This window comes from Mixophyes fleayi, chromosome 9 (genome assembly GCF_038048845.1).
Source record: "Mixophyes fleayi isolate aMixFle1 chromosome 9, aMixFle1.hap1, whole genome shotgun sequence".
Taxonomy (NCBI): domain Eukaryota; kingdom Metazoa; phylum Chordata; class Amphibia; order Anura; family Limnodynastidae; genus Mixophyes; species Mixophyes fleayi.
The window spans coordinates 109,034,858-109,056,249 of record NC_134410.1 but is presented as its reverse complement, the minus strand read 5'-3'; the positions used below and the strand labels follow the sequence as shown (position 1 = coordinate 109,056,249).

At 42.3% G+C, this 21,392-nt stretch overlaps 1 protein-coding gene across 3 annotated transcripts in view; it reads right to left on the bottom strand.

The window, feature by feature from the left end:
• Window positions 1–20,640, bottom strand: part of LOC142100929 (ras-related protein Rab-7a-like) — a 29,071-nt gene extending 8,431 nt beyond the window's left edge. For 2 of the 3 annotated variants that reach the window (XM_075184846.1, XM_075184847.1), the window contains exons 1-5: window positions 20,439–20,640; window positions 15,315–15,410; window positions 13,162–13,288; window positions 12,024–12,242; window positions 5,379–5,504 (exon numbers count right to left, since the gene is read on the bottom strand). In XM_075184846.1, coding sequence (XP_075040947.1) covers window positions 5,379–5,504; window positions 12,024–12,242; window positions 13,162–13,288; window positions 15,315–15,361 — 519 coding nt within the window. In that variant the 5' untranslated portion in view covers window positions 15,362–15,410; window positions 20,439–20,640. The remainder of the gene's footprint in view (window positions 1–5,378; window positions 5,505–12,023; window positions 12,243–13,161; window positions 13,289–15,314; window positions 15,411–20,438) is intronic. The other variant, XM_075184849.1, reaches the window with a different exon arrangement.
• Between the last annotated feature and the right edge of the window lie 752 nt (window positions 20,641–21,392).

Genomic DNA, 21,392 nt, shown 5'->3' with positions numbered 1-21,392 from the left:
TCCCACAGAGAGAGCGTAGTAAACAAAGTGGTTTTTATTTAACACCAGTTACACAGGTTTCAGGATACAGTACGGTAGGGTATGGCAGAAATAGCAAAAGAACTCCGTAAACAACAGATGCTGAATATTATGGTCTGCAGGAATTTACCACAAAGTAGTGGAGATAACACACAGGGGCATATTCAATTGTCTGGATTCCCCGCCGCGTTAAAACTACTACCGTTATTACGGTAATATATAGCTGGATTTAAGCTCGCGGCTCAGGGAGCTGAGAGCTGAAATCCAGCAAGAAAACGTTTTTTCCGCGCACTATTACCGTAAGAACGGTAATAGTGCGCGGAGCGCAAGATTTTGGGTGTTTCCACCGACAATTGAATATGCCCCACAAGGTGCAATGGTTTGCGGAGCAAGGCACTGAAGGTAACAGACACAGGATGCGATGATCTGCAAGACTTTACCACAAGGTTGTGGTGACTGCTGGTAACAAACTGCAACAGGTTAGTCCTCTGTAACACTGGAGAGCTGAAAGCAGGTATTGTTGGTAATATTCTGCAGCAAAATAATGCAGAAACACTGGAGAGCTGAAAGCAGGAACAGAGTCACAGACAAGCCTAATCAGGGGTCACAGGCAGAGGTCAATTCCAGGAGATCAACATAGTTCCTGGCAGACAGGAGCTGCAGGATGCAGATCGTGACAGCCCTCCCTTTTAGATGGTAAGCTCCCTTCAGCAGGGCCCTTTTTCCTTGTATCCTTCTCCTCTTGTTCCTTGTCCGTTTGCCCTCAGCCCTCCGCCTCTTCTCTCCATTTCGTCACTTGACTCCTGCCCCCACCTTTCCTTCTCTCCCGTGCCTCCTCTTCTACACCTCTGTCTGACAGTGCCTCCTCTTCTCCATCTCTGCCCTGATCCTGTAAATGTTGCCCACTCTACTGGGCACAGGCGCATCCCTTTATTCACTCCCCCACCTCTCTCCTTCCTATCGTTATATCAGAATTCACTTTTACCTCTTTACCCTGTACACTATTCTCTGCTAAATTGATACCTGTTTATACATTTTGCACTTTGTCTATATTTTTTGCACTTTGCTCTTACTGCACTTTGTTTTGTACTACCGTGTATGCCATGTATTGTACGCTATGCATTGTCACCCTGTACTGTTAGTCCAACATCTATGTACCGCGCTGCGGACCCTTTGTGGTGCCTCATAGATAAAAAGATAATAATAATAATAATAGAAGCTGAGCTACGTTTTAAGAAGTTGTAAGAGATGTCTGCATTTCACCTTCTGCTCCAAATCAAAGGTCTTTATATTTGTATGGGTATTATATGCCGTTTTTTATGTATTCTTATTAAATCTTTTGCTGAAAAATGTATAGTGTAATTAAATGTTTTTATGATTATAATGCTGTTTGCAGCTTCCGTTTTTTCCTGCCACTTTATTTAATTAATTGAGTACAATATTTATAGGTTCAGAGAAACCCTTAATTTAATCCTGGCCCATTTATCACTTCAAATAAATGAGGAGATACATGTATTGATAAATTGCAATAGTCTGTTGGGGATAAGTATAGGAGAGTGTTGCAAAACGTAAAGATTTTTAGGCTGCAAAATCATTTTAATAAGATTAATTTTCCTCGACATATTGAGAGAAAGTCGCTTCCATAAGTGGGACTTGAGCTTAAAATATTCTTTTATAGGATCAATATTTAGTTTAATAAATTCCTCTGGGACATGGGAAATCCAGATTCCCGGGTACTTAAAATGCAGCATCCACTGCTGGGAGTGACGTAGAATAAACTCAATAGAGACCAGAAAGATGCTGGATATATCCCAGTTGATTTTGAGACTTGAAAATTGCCAAAAATGATCCACTGCCTCAAAATGGCTAGTCGGGCAACGTTCAACATCTGATAAAAACAGTAGAATGTCATCTGCGTAAAGGGCAACAGTATCCACGCCCCCCCCCCCCCAGTTGGGAGATCACGAATATCAGGATGCACGAGACTCAAACATGCCAGCGGTTCTATAGCCATTGCGAACAATGCAGGGGGACAATGGACATGCCTTTCGAGTACCCCTACCCAGAGCAAACAGCGTTAGAGCACACCCTTGCCGCTGAGGCGGAATATAACAAATTTAATCCATGGAATAAAATTGATACCAAGTCCAAACCGCCTCAGCACCTCCCAAAAATATATCCACTAAACCAAATCCAAGACCTTGGCAGTGTTCAGAGACACCACCATTGCCTCTGACTCACCCCATGGACCATAAGTAGATGCGTAAAGAGGCAGTGTAGATAAGTCATCGTAGACTTGCCAGGCATAAACCCCATCTGGTCTGGGTGCACTATTTGACTAATTACACTGTTAAGCCGAGTGGCAAATATTTTGGTTAATATTTTTCAATCAGAACCCAGAAGAGAGAGAGAACGATAGGAGTCTGGATAAAGGTTTTTTTTTTCCCAGGTTTAGATAGTACCATAATCAAGACTTCCGACATAGAATCAGGCACTCTACTCCCTTCAAACAGATGCGTAAAATTATCCATAAGTTAAGGAACAAAGAAATTCCTGAATTCTTTTTATATAACTCAACAGGAATGCCATCCATACCTGGGGCTTTGCTATTGGGAAATGAGGCAATTGCCAAATCAAATTCCTCTACTGTAAGGAGGGCATTCAAAAATTCTCCAGATTCCCGAGAGAGCCTAGGCAGCTGGATAGCATCTAAATAAGCAGTAAATTGAGTTTCAGTAAATGAAACCTCAAACCTATATAAATCCTGATAATAGTATAAGAAAGTCTTGGCGATATATTCACCTGTAAAATGCGTGACGTTCTGGTCATCTAAAATAGCCAGGATGGTTCTACTGACCAGTTCATCCCGAGCCAAGCAGGCCAAATAGCTTTCCCCCATCTCTCCTCAGCAGGGTAGGGGCCGCGCCGGAAAAAGATGTATTGCCGGGGACCCACCATCAGGGAGCTGTCTTGCCTGGGCGAGTGGATGGAGGGAGGGAGGGGGGGGGGCAGGTGAATGCAGCCAGAAAGCAAGTTCTAGGCCATGCACACAGGAGCAGCCAACAGGTAGGGCACTCATCCAGCATGGCAGATTAAGGCTGCAATGATCTCAAATGTAGTCCAAATGCATGAGGGATATCTAGGATCCAGGTATCCGGCACCAGCAGCAGCGGGTAAGGAGAAGTAAGGATGTTAATAACGGCTATTACAGGAGAGCAGGAAAAGTATGTCCTATTCCATACTACACCAAGCCATGCTCTCAAAGGACAGAAGATGTTTGATCGACAACTCGTGACTATTGGACAAATAGGAGCTAGTTGTGATATCCTTGCACTTCACGGATGTAGTGCATTGTCTACAGAACTGATTTATGTAAAATCCCGAAACTTAGGGTTGATTAAGCTACCATACAAAGGACTTTCATTTCATGGAAAACACTTGGAAAGAATTTCCAGTTCAAAGACCCACGTGGCAAGATTAAGGGCAACATGGGCCTGGGGCTGAAAATTATAAATGGTCTATTGTGAGAAGTGCCATCCCACCGGAGGTGTGGCCGGTGATGCGTGGGTATGGCCAGCTGTTTTTGGCTGTGGCCAGCACCATGGAGGGCAAAGCTTGTACTTCACTCCAACCACCTACATCTCCCTTCCATCCTCCCTTATACAAAGGGTGCAACACTAACTGGTTCACACAGCATGTATGTAAAGTGAAGAGTGGAAATACGTCCCAGCTGTCCCTCATGCCGGGAAAACTTAAGAAAAATAAATAGAAAATAAAACTTGAATCTATGTATAAATATATATAAATACTGTCTAGTGTATGTATCTATATTGATCCTAATATTTAAACATTCACTGTCCACTTTATTAGGTATACCTGAACACCTGCTAGTTAATGCAAATATCTAATTAGCCAATTATGTTGCAGAAACTTAATGCATAAAAGCATTCAGACATCAGGGGGTGGCTGGGCTGGGGGGGCAGCGGGGTATCTGCTACCCTCGCCGGTCCCATAATGGACTACCTTGAACTGTGTCACTGGGCCACCTGCATTTTTTTTCTCTAAAATGGTCCTAATGTGCTGCTGAGTCGAGTCTTTACCCTCCGGGCTAAAATTTGCCAGGTCTTCCTTTGCAGACATGGTCAAAAATTACAACTGTACTTCAGGCAGATCACATTTATCTCCATTCTGGTGTTTGAAGTGACTTTTATTGTGGAATGATTGTTGGTGCCATACGGGTTGTTTCAGTACCTCAGAAACTGCTGATCTCTTGGTAATTTTACACACAACAGTCTCTAGAGTTTACAAAGAACGTTGCTCAAAACCAGAGCGGCAGTTCTGTGGGTGAACACGCCTTGTTAATGAGAGATGTCCGAAGAGAATGGTCAGCCTGGTTCAAGCTGACAGGAAGGCGACAGTAACTCAATTAACCATCGGTGGTCTGTGGAAGAGCATATTTGAATGCACAGCACATCCAACCTTGAAGTGGATGTGTTACAGTACCAGAAGACCACACAGCACCCTTGTGATCACCACACAATACATAGCACACTTGTGACCGCCACACAATACAGAACACCCTTGTGACCACCACACGATACAGAACACCCTTGTGACCGCCACACGATACAGAACACCCTTGTGACCGCCACACGATACAGAACACCCTTGTGACCACCACACAATACATAGAACGCTTGTGACCGCCACACAATACAGAACACCCTTGTGACCACCACACAATACATAGCACTCTTGTGATCACCACACAATACAGAACACCCTTGTGACCGCCACACAATACAGAGGGCAGACATGAAACTTCCACCCAATGCAGAGAGCAAAATATGATTTTTATTGATACAAAAACAAACTATGCAGTTAATGTGTGAGAACATAATTATCAGCTGTTAATCATTTTCATACCTTCTAACACCTCAAATGGCCAAAGGGGAATGTATAAGATTTGTTATATATAACTATTCTTTCTTCAAGGCTGGGGAGAAACATAATCCACAGTCTGTACCACTACTGCTGAACCAGAAGTTAATTTTGACTGGGGTTTTTTGCACTTATTTTTCCCATAAATTACTCCTAGCGAACAAGAAAAGTACAGAAATGTGATTTGTTTGTTGTGCTAAACAGATTCGGACAGGCCATAAAAATACAGTGATAATGCATTTCATCATCATCATCATCATCATCATAATGCATTTATAGCCTGAACGATAAAAATGGCATATGTGGTATTTTTTACTTTTTATGTTTGTGTGTGAGGCCTCATTTGGACGTGGTTACAGAATTTGTTCTGAACCAATATTCAATATAGGCTCTAAAAATGAGTTTTCATTGGCACTTACATGTTTCAAGGCTAGTCTGATGGCTCCCATGAATGCTTCATCTACATTCATTGATTCCTTGGCACTGGTCTCATAGTACTCTGCATTGCACGATTTACACCACGCTTGTACCTGACGTGGAAGAATCTGTAACGAAGCAAACGTTTCATTGTAGTCATGGGTCCGTGTCGGAAAACACTCCGCCTAAAAGCTAAACTAACAGTAAACTATAAGGCAACTCCTGCTATTAAAATATGGAAGTAGACTCTCCAGCAGAGCTTTTCTTCATGTATTTTAATGTACTTTTATTTAATAGAATTGATTAAATTAATTACATCATGGACAATCAACACCATCAAAGCAACTAAAAATAGTACAGAAGAACAAACTATTAGCAGCACCTAAAAAGTGAAAGTTTGCCATGGTACATGCACATTCTAATTAATCTTTACAATACCCCCATCTGAGCTGACTGCAACACAGCAGTAGGGCTTTGGTGACGGGAACATCTACCCAAATGGACCGGATTTAGAGAAATTTGCGTGGACAACCAGAACTGCCGTAGATAGTTTTTGTTTTTTATTATTTTTTATTTTCAATGGTCAGTGAAGAATATACAAAAAGTAGAACGATAAAACTGTGGAAACAGCAATTGTGATATATCATGTTCGAGAGTAATGTTAGACAAACAGTGACCAGGTTTTGCGGTTTAGAGAGCGATATTAAAAGTTGGTAGCAGAAACAAGAGAGATTATTGGGGGGGGGGGGGCTGGGGTAGAAGTTAAGCGGTGTCCATATTCATAGGACAATCAGGGTATAAAGAGCCAAGAGCAATGAGAAGGGTTCATATGGTCATCGCACATGGGTCAAGCTGGGAGAAGCGGTTGGTTGAGGTGAAAAGGTGCGTTCTGCCCTTAGCCATGGGGCCCATACTTGGTTGAAAACATGGCATCTATCATGGAGGTATTATATAATATCCTCAATGGCGGCAACGTGCCAAACCTGAGGGCCGAAAGAGATGGGGTGAGGAATTTTTTCAATTGAGGGCTATGAGTGATTTGGCAGCTGTCAGGAGGTGGGCAGTTAGTTTTTTGGATAATTTATCCAAGTCTTGGGGAGGGTAGCACAGAAGAAATACCCAGGGATCCTTTGAAACTTTGAATAGGGTGTTTAAGAAACTATGGACCGAGTCCCAGAAGGAGGTGACTGTCGGACAGGTCAACCAAATATGAAGCATAGTAGCCCTGTGGCCATAGCCCCGCCAACAGTAGGGCGAGGACGAGGCAAATATTCTATGTAGTCTAGTGGGGGTATAATACCAGCTGTGTATAATTAATGATATGACCACGCCCCCTTTGCAGCATGGCCACGCTTTGTGTTGGAGCACATACTCTGTCCTAAGCATTTGTGCAGTAACATCCCCAAGATGTTGCTGTACCGGGGCTCAAAATTACTCTTGGCGGGGTAAATTTACTCACAACGTCAAGGGTACTTCATTATATGCAGGTCCTACACTGAAAAAATGTTTCAAAATATTGCCTTTTTGTCATAGCAGCTGTCCATCAAGCCTATTTAAGACACATTTGGGTGTGGCTCACAAGCCAGCCTTTGCTAGATGCAAACCCCTATACCTGGGAGGTGAGTGCATCTGATTTTAACTGCATTTTAATAGTATTTAAAGCATATAGGTCAGTGTAGGACCTGCATATAATTAGGTACCCTTGACGTTGGGATGCAGGCTTAAGTCTTTTGATCAAAATATGAACTAATACCTCATGTTTTCATTTTGCTAGACACACACAAATATGAAGTTTAAAGGATAAGCGCTGACAACTGTCTTTTTTGTTTTAAATTTACTCACAACCTGTAGATTTCTGTCGCCTTGATGTGTGTTTTGTAAACTGAGCGTTAATAGCCAGGCAGCCAATCAGGTGTAGTCTCTTATACCGCTCAGCCAATCACATGGAGACTATCCCTGTGATCGCTCCTCGTAAGCGGTTATTGGCTCAATAGGCTTTTTTACCCATAACATATGGAAAATCATGGCCTTTTAAAATTAATATTTGCTATATAGTTTCCCCTTATAGGGAAGGCCTTTGTCTGGACACATCATGAAAAGTACATCTAGAGTGGACCTGGATGATAGAATACACATGCACTAGAGTGCTAATTTTTTCAGGATCAAGTTGTCATTTACCTTCTCCTCACCGGCCTCCCTCACTCCCATCTTGCCCTCCTTCTCTCTATTCTTAATGTGGCTGCGAGACTCATCTTTCTTTCACGTTGCTCTTCCTCTGCCTCCCCTCTCTGCCTTGCCTTGCACTGGCTCCCTTTCCTCTCCAAAATCCTCTTCAAACTCCTCACCATAACCTACAAGGTCCTCTCCCATTCCATATTCTCTTATTTCTCCAACCACCTCTCCATTCACACTCCCGCCCGTTCTCTGCGTTCAACCAATGACCGTAACCTCTCCTCCACACTGATCACCTCATCCCACACGAGAATTCAAGACTTCTCCCGTGCTGCACCCCTCCACTGGAACGACCTCCCTTGCTCTATCCGTCTGTCCCCTAATCTGAGCACTTTCAAACGGGCTCTCAAAACCCATCTGTTCCTCAAAGCGTACCAGCCATCCACATCACCTTCTCCAGCCTTGTTCTCCTCACCTCCCTCTTCCTTGTCTCCTCTTGCACCTGATCCCCTCCACTGCCTCCTCCCATGCCTGCTGTCTGTTTCCCCTCCCTTTAGTATGTAAGCTCCTACAAGCAGGGCCCTCTTCCCTTCTGTCTCAATTCCATTTCTTCTTCAACGTCACTGTAATTGCTGTGCCTGGAGCTTTAGGAGTCTTGGTTCTACTTGTTTTGCTCTGTCTTACCTTGTACTGTTTTGTTCTACTGTTTCTTTCTGTATTTGTACGGCGCTGCGGAAACCTTGTGGCGCCATATAAATAAAGATTAACAATAATAATATTTTTGTTAGAGACCCTTAAGGGGACAGCTGGTTCTACAGCATCCAACATACTATATTATTGACATTTTATCCACGGCCAGATCATATGATGATATGGGAAATTATTTATAACCCACAGATATGGTGAAAACTAGTTCTTGAGGTCATGCAACATCTCTGCATGACTAGATCTCACATGATACCACCAAAGAACAAATGATCATTGTAATTGCACATACTAAAGTGGATCCATCATCCCTACATCAAAGCGCATTGGTGTTACTTATACATAAATAAATAAAAAGATTTTAGAGTTCAGAGTTTCACAACCACATTGTTTAAATAGCCCCCAAATGCTCTGTGTATATTATTCATTTATAGAACACTGAAATTATATTTGTCAGCTGGGAGTAAATAATCACCGGTTACCTGCGCATAAAGTAACAAAACAAACAAAACAACATTGGCAGTACTTCCATATTGTATTGAGTGAACCGTTACTGCCCACTTTGTCATTTTTACATTCCCCCACCCTTCCCAAATCAAGTCATTATCATGATGACCTCACTCTCCAACATAATTGTAATTCTATTGTATGGATCTGCTTCACTCCCATGGCCAGTGACCGCTCTCTTCATACACTGAATGCAGGAGGAAACAGTGCAGTGATTGGTCTGTGTGTGATCACCATTAGCTTCCTCCTGCAGAAAATGTGTGAGGGGTGTAATAACTGGCAGCTGGAGTAGAAGAGATACTGGTGCCTGATTAACAAGCTTGGAAAGAGTCGGTTGCATAGATTTCACTCTGTTATCACAAAATTTGATTTTGTTTGACTCTTCCATAGTACCCTTAAAACTCTGCAAGAGGTTCTCACCTCACTTCATATCACAAATACCCCGAAGTACTTGAAGACCAGAAGATCTGGTCTAGTGGGTTAAAAACAGAATGTTAATCATTCTTTCCTTTCCTCAAAGCTAATATGGTAGGAGTTATTTTTCTTTTAAAGTTATTTTTTCTTTTACAGTGTTAAAGTGCTTGCACTCTTTTACAGAGGATCTGCCAGTAATCATAAGGGAATATGCAGTAAAAAAAACTCAATATCTAAACAACCTCTGGAAGAAATGCTGCAAATGCCTATTTGAGGGAGGTTTGGATTATGTTGAATGATACATTTTCTCAAGCAATGAATTGCTCACTCCACATTGCTATGTCTCTGTGAATATCTATCTCTCATCAATACTTTGTATCAATGAATAAACTGCCTGCTAGCAGCAAAGCAATACAGCTTTTAAACCCTTTCCCCAGAAGCGGATCCAACTGTCCTCTTCTATAGACTTAAAACACCCACTCAGGGATCAAATGAATGACAGTCCTGCAAAAAGAAAGATTTGTAGGAGGTATATGTGTGCTAGTAAATGTTTGCAGAACTGTTAGAAGGTCATGCTCTGGTTATATATGTGCCACGTTGTAACGATGTTTATATGAGTCTCGGCAGAGTTACTGCAAACAGTGGTGAATGTTGTGGACAGTCTCCTGCACGACATTCATTATACAGGTGCAGCCGCCACACTAGGCAATATAAAATGTATTATCTGTAAGCTTAGGTCAAGGGAACTGCATGACTATTTAGCGCTTTTCGATCTAAAGAAAAGCTCCATCCCGCCCTCTCCGTTCTGCCTCTGACCGTCGCCTCTCTTCCCCCCTTATAACCTCCTCCCACGCGCGTATCCAAGACTTCGCCCGCGCTGCCCCCCTCCACTGGAACAAGCTCCCTCCCTCCATCAGAACTTCCCCTAATCTGTCCAGCTTCAAACGGGCCCTAAAAACCCACCTTTTTCTTAAAGCCTTTCTGTCTCCCACTTAACTTCCTACCTTATCTTCTGCCTCTGTCCCCCTACTCTCCCTCTCTCCCCTGCGTCTCTCTGTCTGTCCACCCCTCCCCTTAGATTGTACGCTCCTCTGAGCAGGGCCATCTCTCCTCCTGTTTCCAAAACTTCTAACTCTGCTCTCCAGCTACTTAGCCCTCCTCCTCAAAGGTCCTCCACCCCACGTCCACTTTCGCTCCCTCCTCCCCCCTGGGGGTCTCCCTGTCTTCCGCGCCCCCCTTCTTGGACCCCGTCGTTTTCGGATCCTCCCTCCCCCTTCCCCGCCCTCTCTAGCTGTGCATTGAGCGTACTGAGTTGCTGTGTTTACTGTACTGTGCTGTCTCCCATTGTATTGTGATTTTGTTTGTCTCTGTACGGCGCTGCGGATGCCTTGTAGCGCCTTATAAATAAATATTAATAATAATAATAAAGAACAGACTGGCACCATATATAAAATACACTACTCTGCTCAAACCTGTCCACAGACCTCAACAACAGTTTCTGCCCTGTAGCTCACCATGTAGGAAGGAAGGTGTGTGTAGCGGTCTAGGTGCAAACTTCTAATCCGGATTCTAATGTGGATTTCTGCAGCGTATCACACTGACTGATAGACGACAGGGAGTAACATCAGCCTGTGAGTTGGGGCTTGTATTGGCGGGTATTGAATGATTCCACTCGAGATGAATTGCTGCAGATGAATTATGATATGTGGGTATGCCAGACATGTAAGAATACAATGATAGTGTGGCGATGAGTAGGAGCTGTCAGAGGACATACCCAAGTACTACTGGGAATTAGAACAGTAGCATATATATATATATATATATATATATATATATATTATATATATATATATATATATATATATATATATATATATATATATATATATATATTTATATATTATGTATGGAGAAAGAAAAGGGTGGACTCCATACATAAGGCCCAGTCCGGGTCTTCTGGCCTGCTAGTCTCTAAACAGACTGATCAAGAGATGCACCTGTGAGGTGCCTGTGAAAAGGCAGCTAGAATATGTAATCATTGTCTCAGACCTGGGGAGCAGGTGAGTTGCCTCCTGAAAGACTCTGCTGTGGTGAGCAATGATATGTTGTGTGTGTGTCTGGGCACAAGGTCCAACACCTGAGAGAGGGTGTCGCTAAAATGTATTAACTAGTAGCCTGATGGCTAGATTTTGTTTATGTTTTGTTGTTTGCAAGCTGGTGAATAAACTAGCTGTGGCTTTTAACCTGAAATCTCTGGACTTGTGTGGTCCACTGCTGCTGTTCGTCGCCATCTTCCCCAGGGGATGGTACCTGATCCCCTGATGGTGGCTATATATATATATATATATATATATATATATATATATATGTGGTCAAAGTGGAAATTTAAAAGTGGTGGTATGGAAAATATAAGTGATTAGAGTTCTATAGTGTTACAATGAATGTGGTAGAGGTGGCAGTATGGCAGACCACCGTTTACATGATGGAACTGTAGTAGGGTTGGCTAAGCACTGTAGAGCTCTGTTTATATGGTTCCATCTCACTCAAACCTTTGGAAATTCTCTGTAAAACCATGCACAGGGGAACAAGTTGGGCTGTGTGAATTTATTAATGGCAGGGGTCATGAGGCCATGCCCTTCTGTCGCTCTGAGTCTGTTTTCTGTAAATCACCTTCATTAAGTACAACCACAGCCCAGATAATTGGGTTAAGATCCAAATAAGTTATCTGACCTTACTCAGATCATAGTGAACGAGTTGGGCTCCAATTCTGGTTTTATTCTCAAAGTGGGAAAAACCTACATGAACTAATTTACAGAAGTGATTGATGCAAAAAAAAAACATCTACTGACCTGGCGTTCTTCTAGGTCTGTCTTGTTGGCAATGACCACAAAGGGAAATTTTTCTGGGGATGGTGGATCAGCTTGTATCAGGAACTCCTTATGCCAGGTATCGAGGGCTTGGAAAGAATTTGGGGATGTAACATCAAAAACCAGAATGCAACAGTCCGTGCACCTGTATAGTGCAGCACCCAGAGATTGGAAGCGCTCTGTGCCTGCTGTATCCCAGATCTACAAAAGAGTTGGTTATTTGTGTCCTGTTCTTATATGTTCTTGTTAAAGATATTCACTAGTTACTTGTATTTCAGTAAGGTGACATCTATAAACACTGGATTGAATTCCTTCTTCCACCATCCCTCCCCCTAAAATATACAAAATCCTGGTTGACAATCCTAATATTCCTCAGCTGTTATCCCTTTGCACGTTGCTGGTGATCCTTTGGAAATATTAATTAATGGATCAGACGATTCTAATTTATATTTCTTTATTATCACCTGTCTTGATATGTTTGTCAATCCAGTTTTTTTTTTGTTTTGTTTTTTAAATAAACTTTATTTAGTACAAGGTTGAACAATCTCACAATAACATTTGAACATAACATATCGTTAGAGTTATAGTAACAATTTGTTTAGCAATGTGGGTCTGAGAGAACCTTTTCTGCATTGTCATCCAGTTTTCATAATTATCCCCAAATAGTCTCCTTCCATTTTTTCCAAGAAACATGGCAGCTCCCACTAGTAAAGGCCCCACGACTGGGGTGCTTACTACTGCTGCCGAATCTTATACAAAGGACATGCAATGATTTGCAGAATGCCACATAGGCCCGGGTTGGCTGAATTGCTGAGGAGGCAGACATCATCTAATCACATGTTTTCTAATACCTGGCGATATAACATCACCAGCCTTTTTATTTACTGGAAACGTTGCATTATTAGGATGTGAGGGCAAGATATATTTTAATCAGATACTCATTGTTTATCATTTTTGCATAGGGAATTGAGGTCACTAAGACGTTTAAAATAGGCTTCCACAATTTACTGTGGAATGTACACTAAAAACCCCACTAATTAGTAATATTGTTTATTATACATACTGTTCTTTCCTGTGGCATTTAGTCTGTTCTTAGCATTCTTCTGCACTTTCTGTTTACCTGCACTAGCACCTGCTTTTCATCTACTCGCAGTTCTTTGGTGAAGAAGTCTGCTCCTATGGTTGCTCTGTAGTAGTTGGTGAAGCGACTGTTGACATACTGGTTCATCAGTGCCGATTTCCCCACTCTGCAGCAACAGAATGTAAATTACACCGAACATTAGTTATAGACATGGAAGGGAGATACAGAATTCTATACTTGAACTGGAGATTATTCGATGCCTTATGTCATGTTTGATACATGTTCTACATAAAAATAATCAAAGATCATAAGGTGATCATAAACGTGTACTACCCTTGCTGATTACATCGAAATCACAATGAGGAGAGCTACCGAACAGAGGTGTAAACTACTGTGGTGGGCAAGGGCCTAATACGGGGGGCATGGAACTGTATGTGATACATCTAAGGCTGTAATGGGTCTATATATGGTGGGCAAGGACCTAATATGAGGGGCATAGGACTGTATGTGATACATGTTAGGCTATTATGGGTCTGTATATGGTGGGCAGGGCCTATTATGGGGGGCTGTAATGGTGCTGTATATGGTGGTCAAGGGCTGTAATGGGGCTGTATATGGTGGGCAATGACCTAATATGGGGGATATGGGGACTGTATGTGATACATCTAAGGCTGTAATGGGTCTCTATATGCAGGGCCGGATTAAGGGAATGGAGGCCCCTGGGCTAAGGGGCCCCTCCATTCCCCGTGAGGCCCCCAATGTGAGCTGTCCGCCGCCCCCCACCCCCCCGCGAGGACCCCCCCCAAGCACTTACCTGTCAGTGCAGTCCTCCGTCCCGGCGCGCTATAAGCTCCTTACTGAGGAGATCTCGCGAGAGTTCATGAACTCTCGCGAGATCTCCTCAGTAAGCAGACTACAGCGCGCCGGGACGGAGGACTGCACTGACAGTACTCAGCAGCATCGATCGGGCCGGGGGCGCCCCCGCCCCCGACCGATCAATAATGCTGCTGAGGAGTTTGAAGGGCCCCCTGGATGCCCGAGGCCCCTGGGCTATAGCCCAGTTAGACCTCGGGTTAATCCGGCCCTGTCTATATGGTGGGCAGGGCCTATTATGGGGGCCTAATAGGTCCTTGCTCACCATATTACAGACCCATAACAGCCTTAGATGTATCAGATACAGTCCCATGCCCCCCATAATAGACCCCTGCCCACCATATAGAGACCCAGTACAGCCTTAGATGTATCACATACAGTCCCATGCCCCCCATATTAGCTCCTTGCCCACCATATACAGCCCCATTACAGCCTTAGATGTATCACATACAGTCCCATGCCCTCTATATTAGGCCCTTGACCACCATATACAGCACAATTACAGCCTTAGATGTATCACATACAGTCCCATGCCCCCCATAATAGTCCCTGCCCACCATATACAGACCCAATCTGAGGGGCATAAGACTGTATGTGATACATGTTAGGCTATTATGGGTCTGTATATGGTGGGCAGGGCCTATTATGGGGGCATGGGACTGTATGTGATATATCTAAGGCTGTAATGGGTCTGTAAATGATGGGCAAGAGCCTCATATGGGGGGGCATAGGGACTGTATGTGATTATGGGGCTGTATATGGTGGGCAGGGCCTATTGTGGGAGTCATGGGACTGTATGTGATACATCTAAGGCTGTAATGGGGCTGTATATTGCTGCAAGGAGTTATATATAGTAACACGAGGTTATCTTGTTGACCATGGTGCAGTTGATTTGGGATCTTTGGCTGTATATGATAGACACTTGGCTTTACAATATGCTTGACAACTGGATCTGCAATGAATAGTATCCACTTTGTGCCATACTGTGCACTTTTACTTGTTTGAATGTGGACTTTGCAAAAACAAGATCTCTTAGGGCAGAGGATGCTTTTAGTTGTTTTCTAGTTATAGTTAGAACAGAGCACTGTGCATTCCTAGTAAATCCAACCTGCTAGCACTTAGCTCCGCAGACACTCTGCTGCCATACCTAGAAGGTGCACAATGATCTTTATGCTCTATTTTAGAATGAGGGTGAGCTAGCAGAATCATGATTGTATGTTGTAGTGACAATGTGCTATATGTTGCCCAAAAAGTATACTTTATCATCCATGTGAGGTTTCTTTTAACTACATAAAGCCTGTTTACACTATCACACTTACCCTGCATTCCCAATTAAAAGGACCTTGATATGTTGCTTTGAAAACATCTCCCAGTGGCAGGCTGAAAATATACAACTTCCTTATCAGTGCAAATACCTGGCAGGATAAAAGGAAAAATAACACATTTATCACAAAATTATTATGTGTTACTTTATTATGAGGGATCATGAGGAAGCAAAAAATCTAATATAACAGCAATATATATGCACATATAAAGCTTATTATGTACCACTGTACACAATATGTCACGTAGCTTATTTTATGGTAAAATAATGGCTGAATATTACTTTAAATAAGAAATTACCTTCTCAGGGGCTGCTAGCTGCTTTTATCTGAGAAAAATGACTAAAAGTGATTTACTACCTGCAACCTGTGCAGAGGTGCAGCACACGTAAGTTTACACAATTATACCTATGTTACCGCCTTGCATAAACATAGGTGTACGCTCACTATCCACTTTAGGAAGTGCCTCTGTGCAAACACTTAACGTGACCACTTTCCGAACTGAGGTGACAGATTGAAACAAGCCAGCAGTACGAAAAATGTGACTAAGTCCTGTTTATCATCACGTTTGGAGGGACGTCGGAAACGTCCTCATTTTATGTGAGACATTTTGTACTTCTTTAACGTTTTCTTGTTACTTTTTAAATTGCGCAGTTGGGAGCAAACAGCGTCCCACTGAAAGTATAGGCCAGTTAGCGGAAGGAATTTTCCCCTGCGATGACCACTAAGCAATGCACTTATCAAAAATACATTTCTGAATAAACACCAGCGCTCAAATAATAAATAGAGAGATTGAGTAAAATAACCAATAATGAACACTAATAGGACCTGAACAGGCTGTTTCCTTGTAGTGGTGGTGCCTAAGCCTAAAATATAAATTAATCAGCAAAAGAAAGGAAGAAAAGGAAGCACAGAAAATATTCAGACACTTAGGGGAAAATTCAAGTGAACAACGCAGCCCGCGCACTATTACTACGGTAATAGTGCTCATTATTACCATTAGTACGGTAATATAGCTCATTATTACCATTACTACGGTAATAGCGCGCACTATTACCATTACTACGGAAATAGTGCTCATTAGCACGGTAATAGTGCGCGCTATTACCATTACTACGGTAATAGCGCGCACTATTACCATTACTACGGTAATAGTGCTCATTAGCACGGTAATAGTGCGCGCTATTACCATTAGTACGGTAATTTCAGCACTGATTTCTGCTCGCATTGTTCCCCTTAGAACTCAGATTCTCAAGCAGATTTATCTAAAAAAAAACCTTCTCATATATTTCATATATAACACCATAATTCTAAAAACACAATAATCGGCATCAATTGTATACATAGGATTGCTCTATAAGAGGACACGGTGGCTCAGTGGTTAGCACTTCTGCCTCACAGCGCTGAGTTCAGTCCCCGACCACAGCCTTATCTGTGTGGAGTTTGTATGTTCTCCCCGTGTTTGGGAGGGGGTTGCCTCCAGGTGCTCCAGTTTCCTCCCACACTCCAAAAACATACTAGTGGGTTAATTGGCTGCTATCAAAATTGACCCTAGTCTCTGTCTGTGTGTGTGTATCAGTGATAAATGGTGATGATGATATGGATACATTAAATACAATCCACAGTCCGAGTAAGGAACCTCGTTAATAAGTCTATCGGTCCCACAATAGCTGAGTTGTTCTTATTATCATAGATGAAGGAAATCATCCAACAGGTAATTGAACTACCTGTTGGATGATTTCCTTCATTGACGACAATAAGAACAATTTCTGTAATTCCAGATATCGCCAATCAAGGAACTTGTGTGTGTATATAGTACAACAATTGCTACTGAACCTCTTAAAGCTTAGCCCGATACGGATATAAACTGGTACGGTGATTAATACGGGCAGTTCCCACGAAGAAGTACACTTGATACTGAAAAAAGTACATTGAGTGTTCTAGCACATAAATAGGCACATTATGCCATAAAACAGTATTTCGGATGTGCACCACCATTTCTGCAGCTTTCATCATCATCATCATCATCATTTATTTATATAGCACCACTAATTCCGCAGCGCTGTACAGAGAACTCACTCACATCAGTCCCTGCTCCATTGGGGCTTACAGTCTAATTTCCATAACACACACACAGACAGACAGACAGACAGACTAGGGTCGATTTATTAGCAGTCAATTAGCCTACCAATATGTTTTTGGAGTGTGGGAGGAAACCGGAGCACCCGGAGGAAACCTACGCAAACGCTTTGTAAATGACATTTAACGAGTGGGAGTTCAAGTAATTTAATCTCCACCCCCTGTTCACATACTATAGATATTTGTATAAAGATGGCAGCGTTTTTTGTCGGAGTATAATTGCTCATTTAACTCAGTAACTGGCGGAGATTGTAAAAACTAAGCAGATGCTGTATATACAACGGGACATTTATGGATAGTGATGTACAGGATAAAGGTTGTGTTACCCATAGCAGAGGCCCACCAGGTGGCAGCTTCCTGCCTGTCTGTGGTACCCTGTGCTTGTAGCGCTGAGTTATGATGTCACAGCTTCCGGTCTGACAGGATCAGAGGACGCCGCCTTCTTCATTACTGTGTGCTGAGGTTAAGCTGGGTACACAAAACAGGATTTTTCACCCAATTATCGCGCCAATCACATGATAAACGACTGTTAAGTCCAATATTGCACCAGTGTGTACGCTCCAACGATCATGTACGTGGGAGCGTACACAATTTTGCATTATCTGACCAAATGGTCGTTTATCGTGTGATCTGCACAATAATTACGTCAGTGTGTACCCAGGTTAACACTAGTCTCAAATTAACTTTATGTATTTTCCACGAAAAGTGCATGAAAAAAGCATAATATAGCACGTTTTTGTTTGTTTTAACCATTTTCCCAGCATATATGTGTGAATGAGCCCTCAAGCTGTATATAAACCTCATGACTTTGTAATATCTGCCTGTTTCTGTGCATTTCTTTGCAACTTGTTTAGTTACTTGAATATTGTTGCAAAATCCTGGATTTGTGTAGCAATTATTATACTATACAGTAATACAATATTATATCCCCTTTAGCAGTGATTCCCAAACCAGCAAGTCAGGTCACATTTTTGTGTGTCAGGCTGGATGTTATAAGAATTGATAGTTTACAGAAATTCTTAAAATAAATTGAAAATATGCATATTTCGAGGATTATATGTGAGCTATATTTTACTAAACACAATATATACACTCTTATCAAAGTATACCACTCAATTTTATCAAACCATTATTTTGGTTTTATCTGTTCCAATATTCTAGAGTAGGTAAGTTGCCATAACAACACTGTACTACAAACCAACATGTGGACCCTGGTACAAGTGTACTCAGCTCTCAATTTCTGCTGTGCCAGCACCTGTATTGTCCCAATAGTTTTTACATGTTTAAAGATAACTTGTAATGTCCTCACAGCATTCGTCATAAGTTTTTGAGTTCTTGTTTCTTTTATTAAGTACAAATTAAATACTAAGGGGGGTATTCAATTGTTCGGCTTGACGGCCGAAATACTTACGCTCTAAAACTATTACCGTTAATACGGTAATTACTCACTGAATTTCAGCTCGCAGCTCAGGGAGCTGCGAGCTGAAATTCAGTGAGTAAATTACCGTATGAACGGTTTTAAGCGCACTTTACCGTATTAACTGTAATAGTTTTAGAGCGTGAGTTTTTCGGCCGTCAAGCCGAACAATTGAATACCCCCTTAAGGGTCTGATATTAAGTTGGACGTATGTCCACTTGCGTAACGGAAATTCTGAAAGTTTGCACTGTGCATGCCCACAAAGAGAGTGCACGAATATGGGCGAGTCTGACACTTGCACCTCCTTACGACTGAAGAGACGTTACAGTGAAGGATTGGCGCGGTCTAAAAAAGGCCGAGTACAGTAAAGGTATGTACACACAAATCGGGCCAAGTCAGACCAGCGCGGAGACGCTTATACACCTGTCCGAGGCACCCGCAAGAGGGCGGAGACAATGCACACTGATAATGATGACATTGCCAGCACTAGCTAGTTGCTTCTGATTGGCTGATTGTGAATTCACCTCTGAAGTTGATAGGTGCTTTTTGCATTGATGGTGCCCATTATTACAGCATTTTCTGAGCATATTTTAAAAATATTATTTTTGCTATTTTAATTTGTGCACAAGAGCGAATATTATATGTCCTGTATTAGATCAAGAATAATAGCGAATGTGTTTGTCGCTATCAAAACAAATTTTAACAAACTTTTCTTGCGCTTTTGACCTGGTTGTGTGTAAGCGTATATGTGGGTGTAAGTATGCCTGATGTAGACCTAGCGCATACGCAGGGGCTGGGGGTCAGGGGGGCATCTGCCCCCTGGGCCGGTCCAATAGTCATCATCATCATCATCTATTTATATAGCTCCACTGATTCCGCAGCGCTGTACAGAGAAACTCATTCACATCAGTCCCTGCCCATCGTCTACCTTGGGCTGGATCACTGGGCCACCTGCATTTCTTTCTCCTTTAAAATGTTCCTAATAGGCTGCGGAGTTGAATCTTTGTCAGCCCTTCCCCGAACTAGCGCATACGCTACAGGGGCAGAGGTGGACCAGTCTTGGATGCAACAAATACCCAATGTACAGCACAACAAGCTCAATGTCTTTATTCTGCACACAATTCCACACCGCACACCCCACCGTCTCAGGCAGAGATGGATACTAGTATTTCTTTCTTACAACTGGATTATGTTTGATATATGTAGAAATTAAATCTTGAGTAATGTTTAATATTTCCAAACTTTCTTCATTTTATCATTTACAACAACTGCCAGAGAAATGCCTGCCCATTGGCAGGTATCTTCAGTCTATAACTGAAGTCACACTTAATAACCCTTTATCCATCAAACCCAGCTTAGTAAATAGAAACAAAATACCTATAGCTATAGAGAACCAATCACCATAAAGTCCTTATCACTTCGTTGACCTGAGGTTGGCTGGTTAAACAGCAAATAAAAAAAAAACAATTTTATTTTTATTTCTGTAAATCTTACAATACAGCTCTCAGGAGTTCAACATTCATCAGTTCCCCGCTGTATTGTGCTACATATAGTTTAGTACATACCTTCCTCTGCGAGGCTCCCAGGTTTGCACAGTCTGTAGTTAGGGGAAAGCTGCGGAATTCATGCTGAGTTCCTGGTTCCTGAGCATGTGAGAGCTGGAGCAGAGCCTCATGCAGGGAGGTGTCACTTTAAACATGAGTCCTTAACACACTCACTGCCGGGTGCTGACTGGCATGTACTGCAGGGACAGCGAAACCTGCTTGTCCAGATACCACACCAGCACTCACAGGACAAGATCTCCTATATATACTCAGATCTCACATCAAACACCTGACTGCACTGACTTGTAAACATGGGCAGGACTTGTATTACTCAATAGGTGTCTGAGGTTGTAAAATAATGCAGAGCAATTGTCTATCCCCTGGTGTGTCTCAGATTAGGGCTGGCACTATAATACTATATGTATCTTCATAAACATCATCAGCAGCTATTTATATAGCACCACTAATTCCGCAGCGCTGTACAGAGAACTCATTCACATCAGTCCCTGCCCCATTGGAGCTTACAGTCTAAATTCCCTAATATAGACACACACACACACACACACACACACACATACACAGACTAGGGTCAATTTGATAGAAGTCAATTAACATATCAATATGTTTTTGGAGTGTGGGAGGAAACCGGAGCACCCGGAGGAATACCCACGCAAACACGAGGAGATCATACAAACTCCACACAGATAAGGACATGGTCAGGAATTGAACTCATGACCCAGTGCCGTAAGGCAGAAGTGCTAACAACTGACCCACTGTTATACTTGTGTGTCTCTCTCTGAAAAGCATAATGCAGTTGGCTTATTCATACATCAAACCTGTTGGAAAGTTTTATAGGCTTTCAGAATTCATTATTCTCTATTTTAATAATAAGGTAACTTTTCAACATTTGCAGCAGGTTGGAGAGTCCCACAGCCCCGGGTCACTACTTGGAACTAATTAGCATAGTTCTTGGTC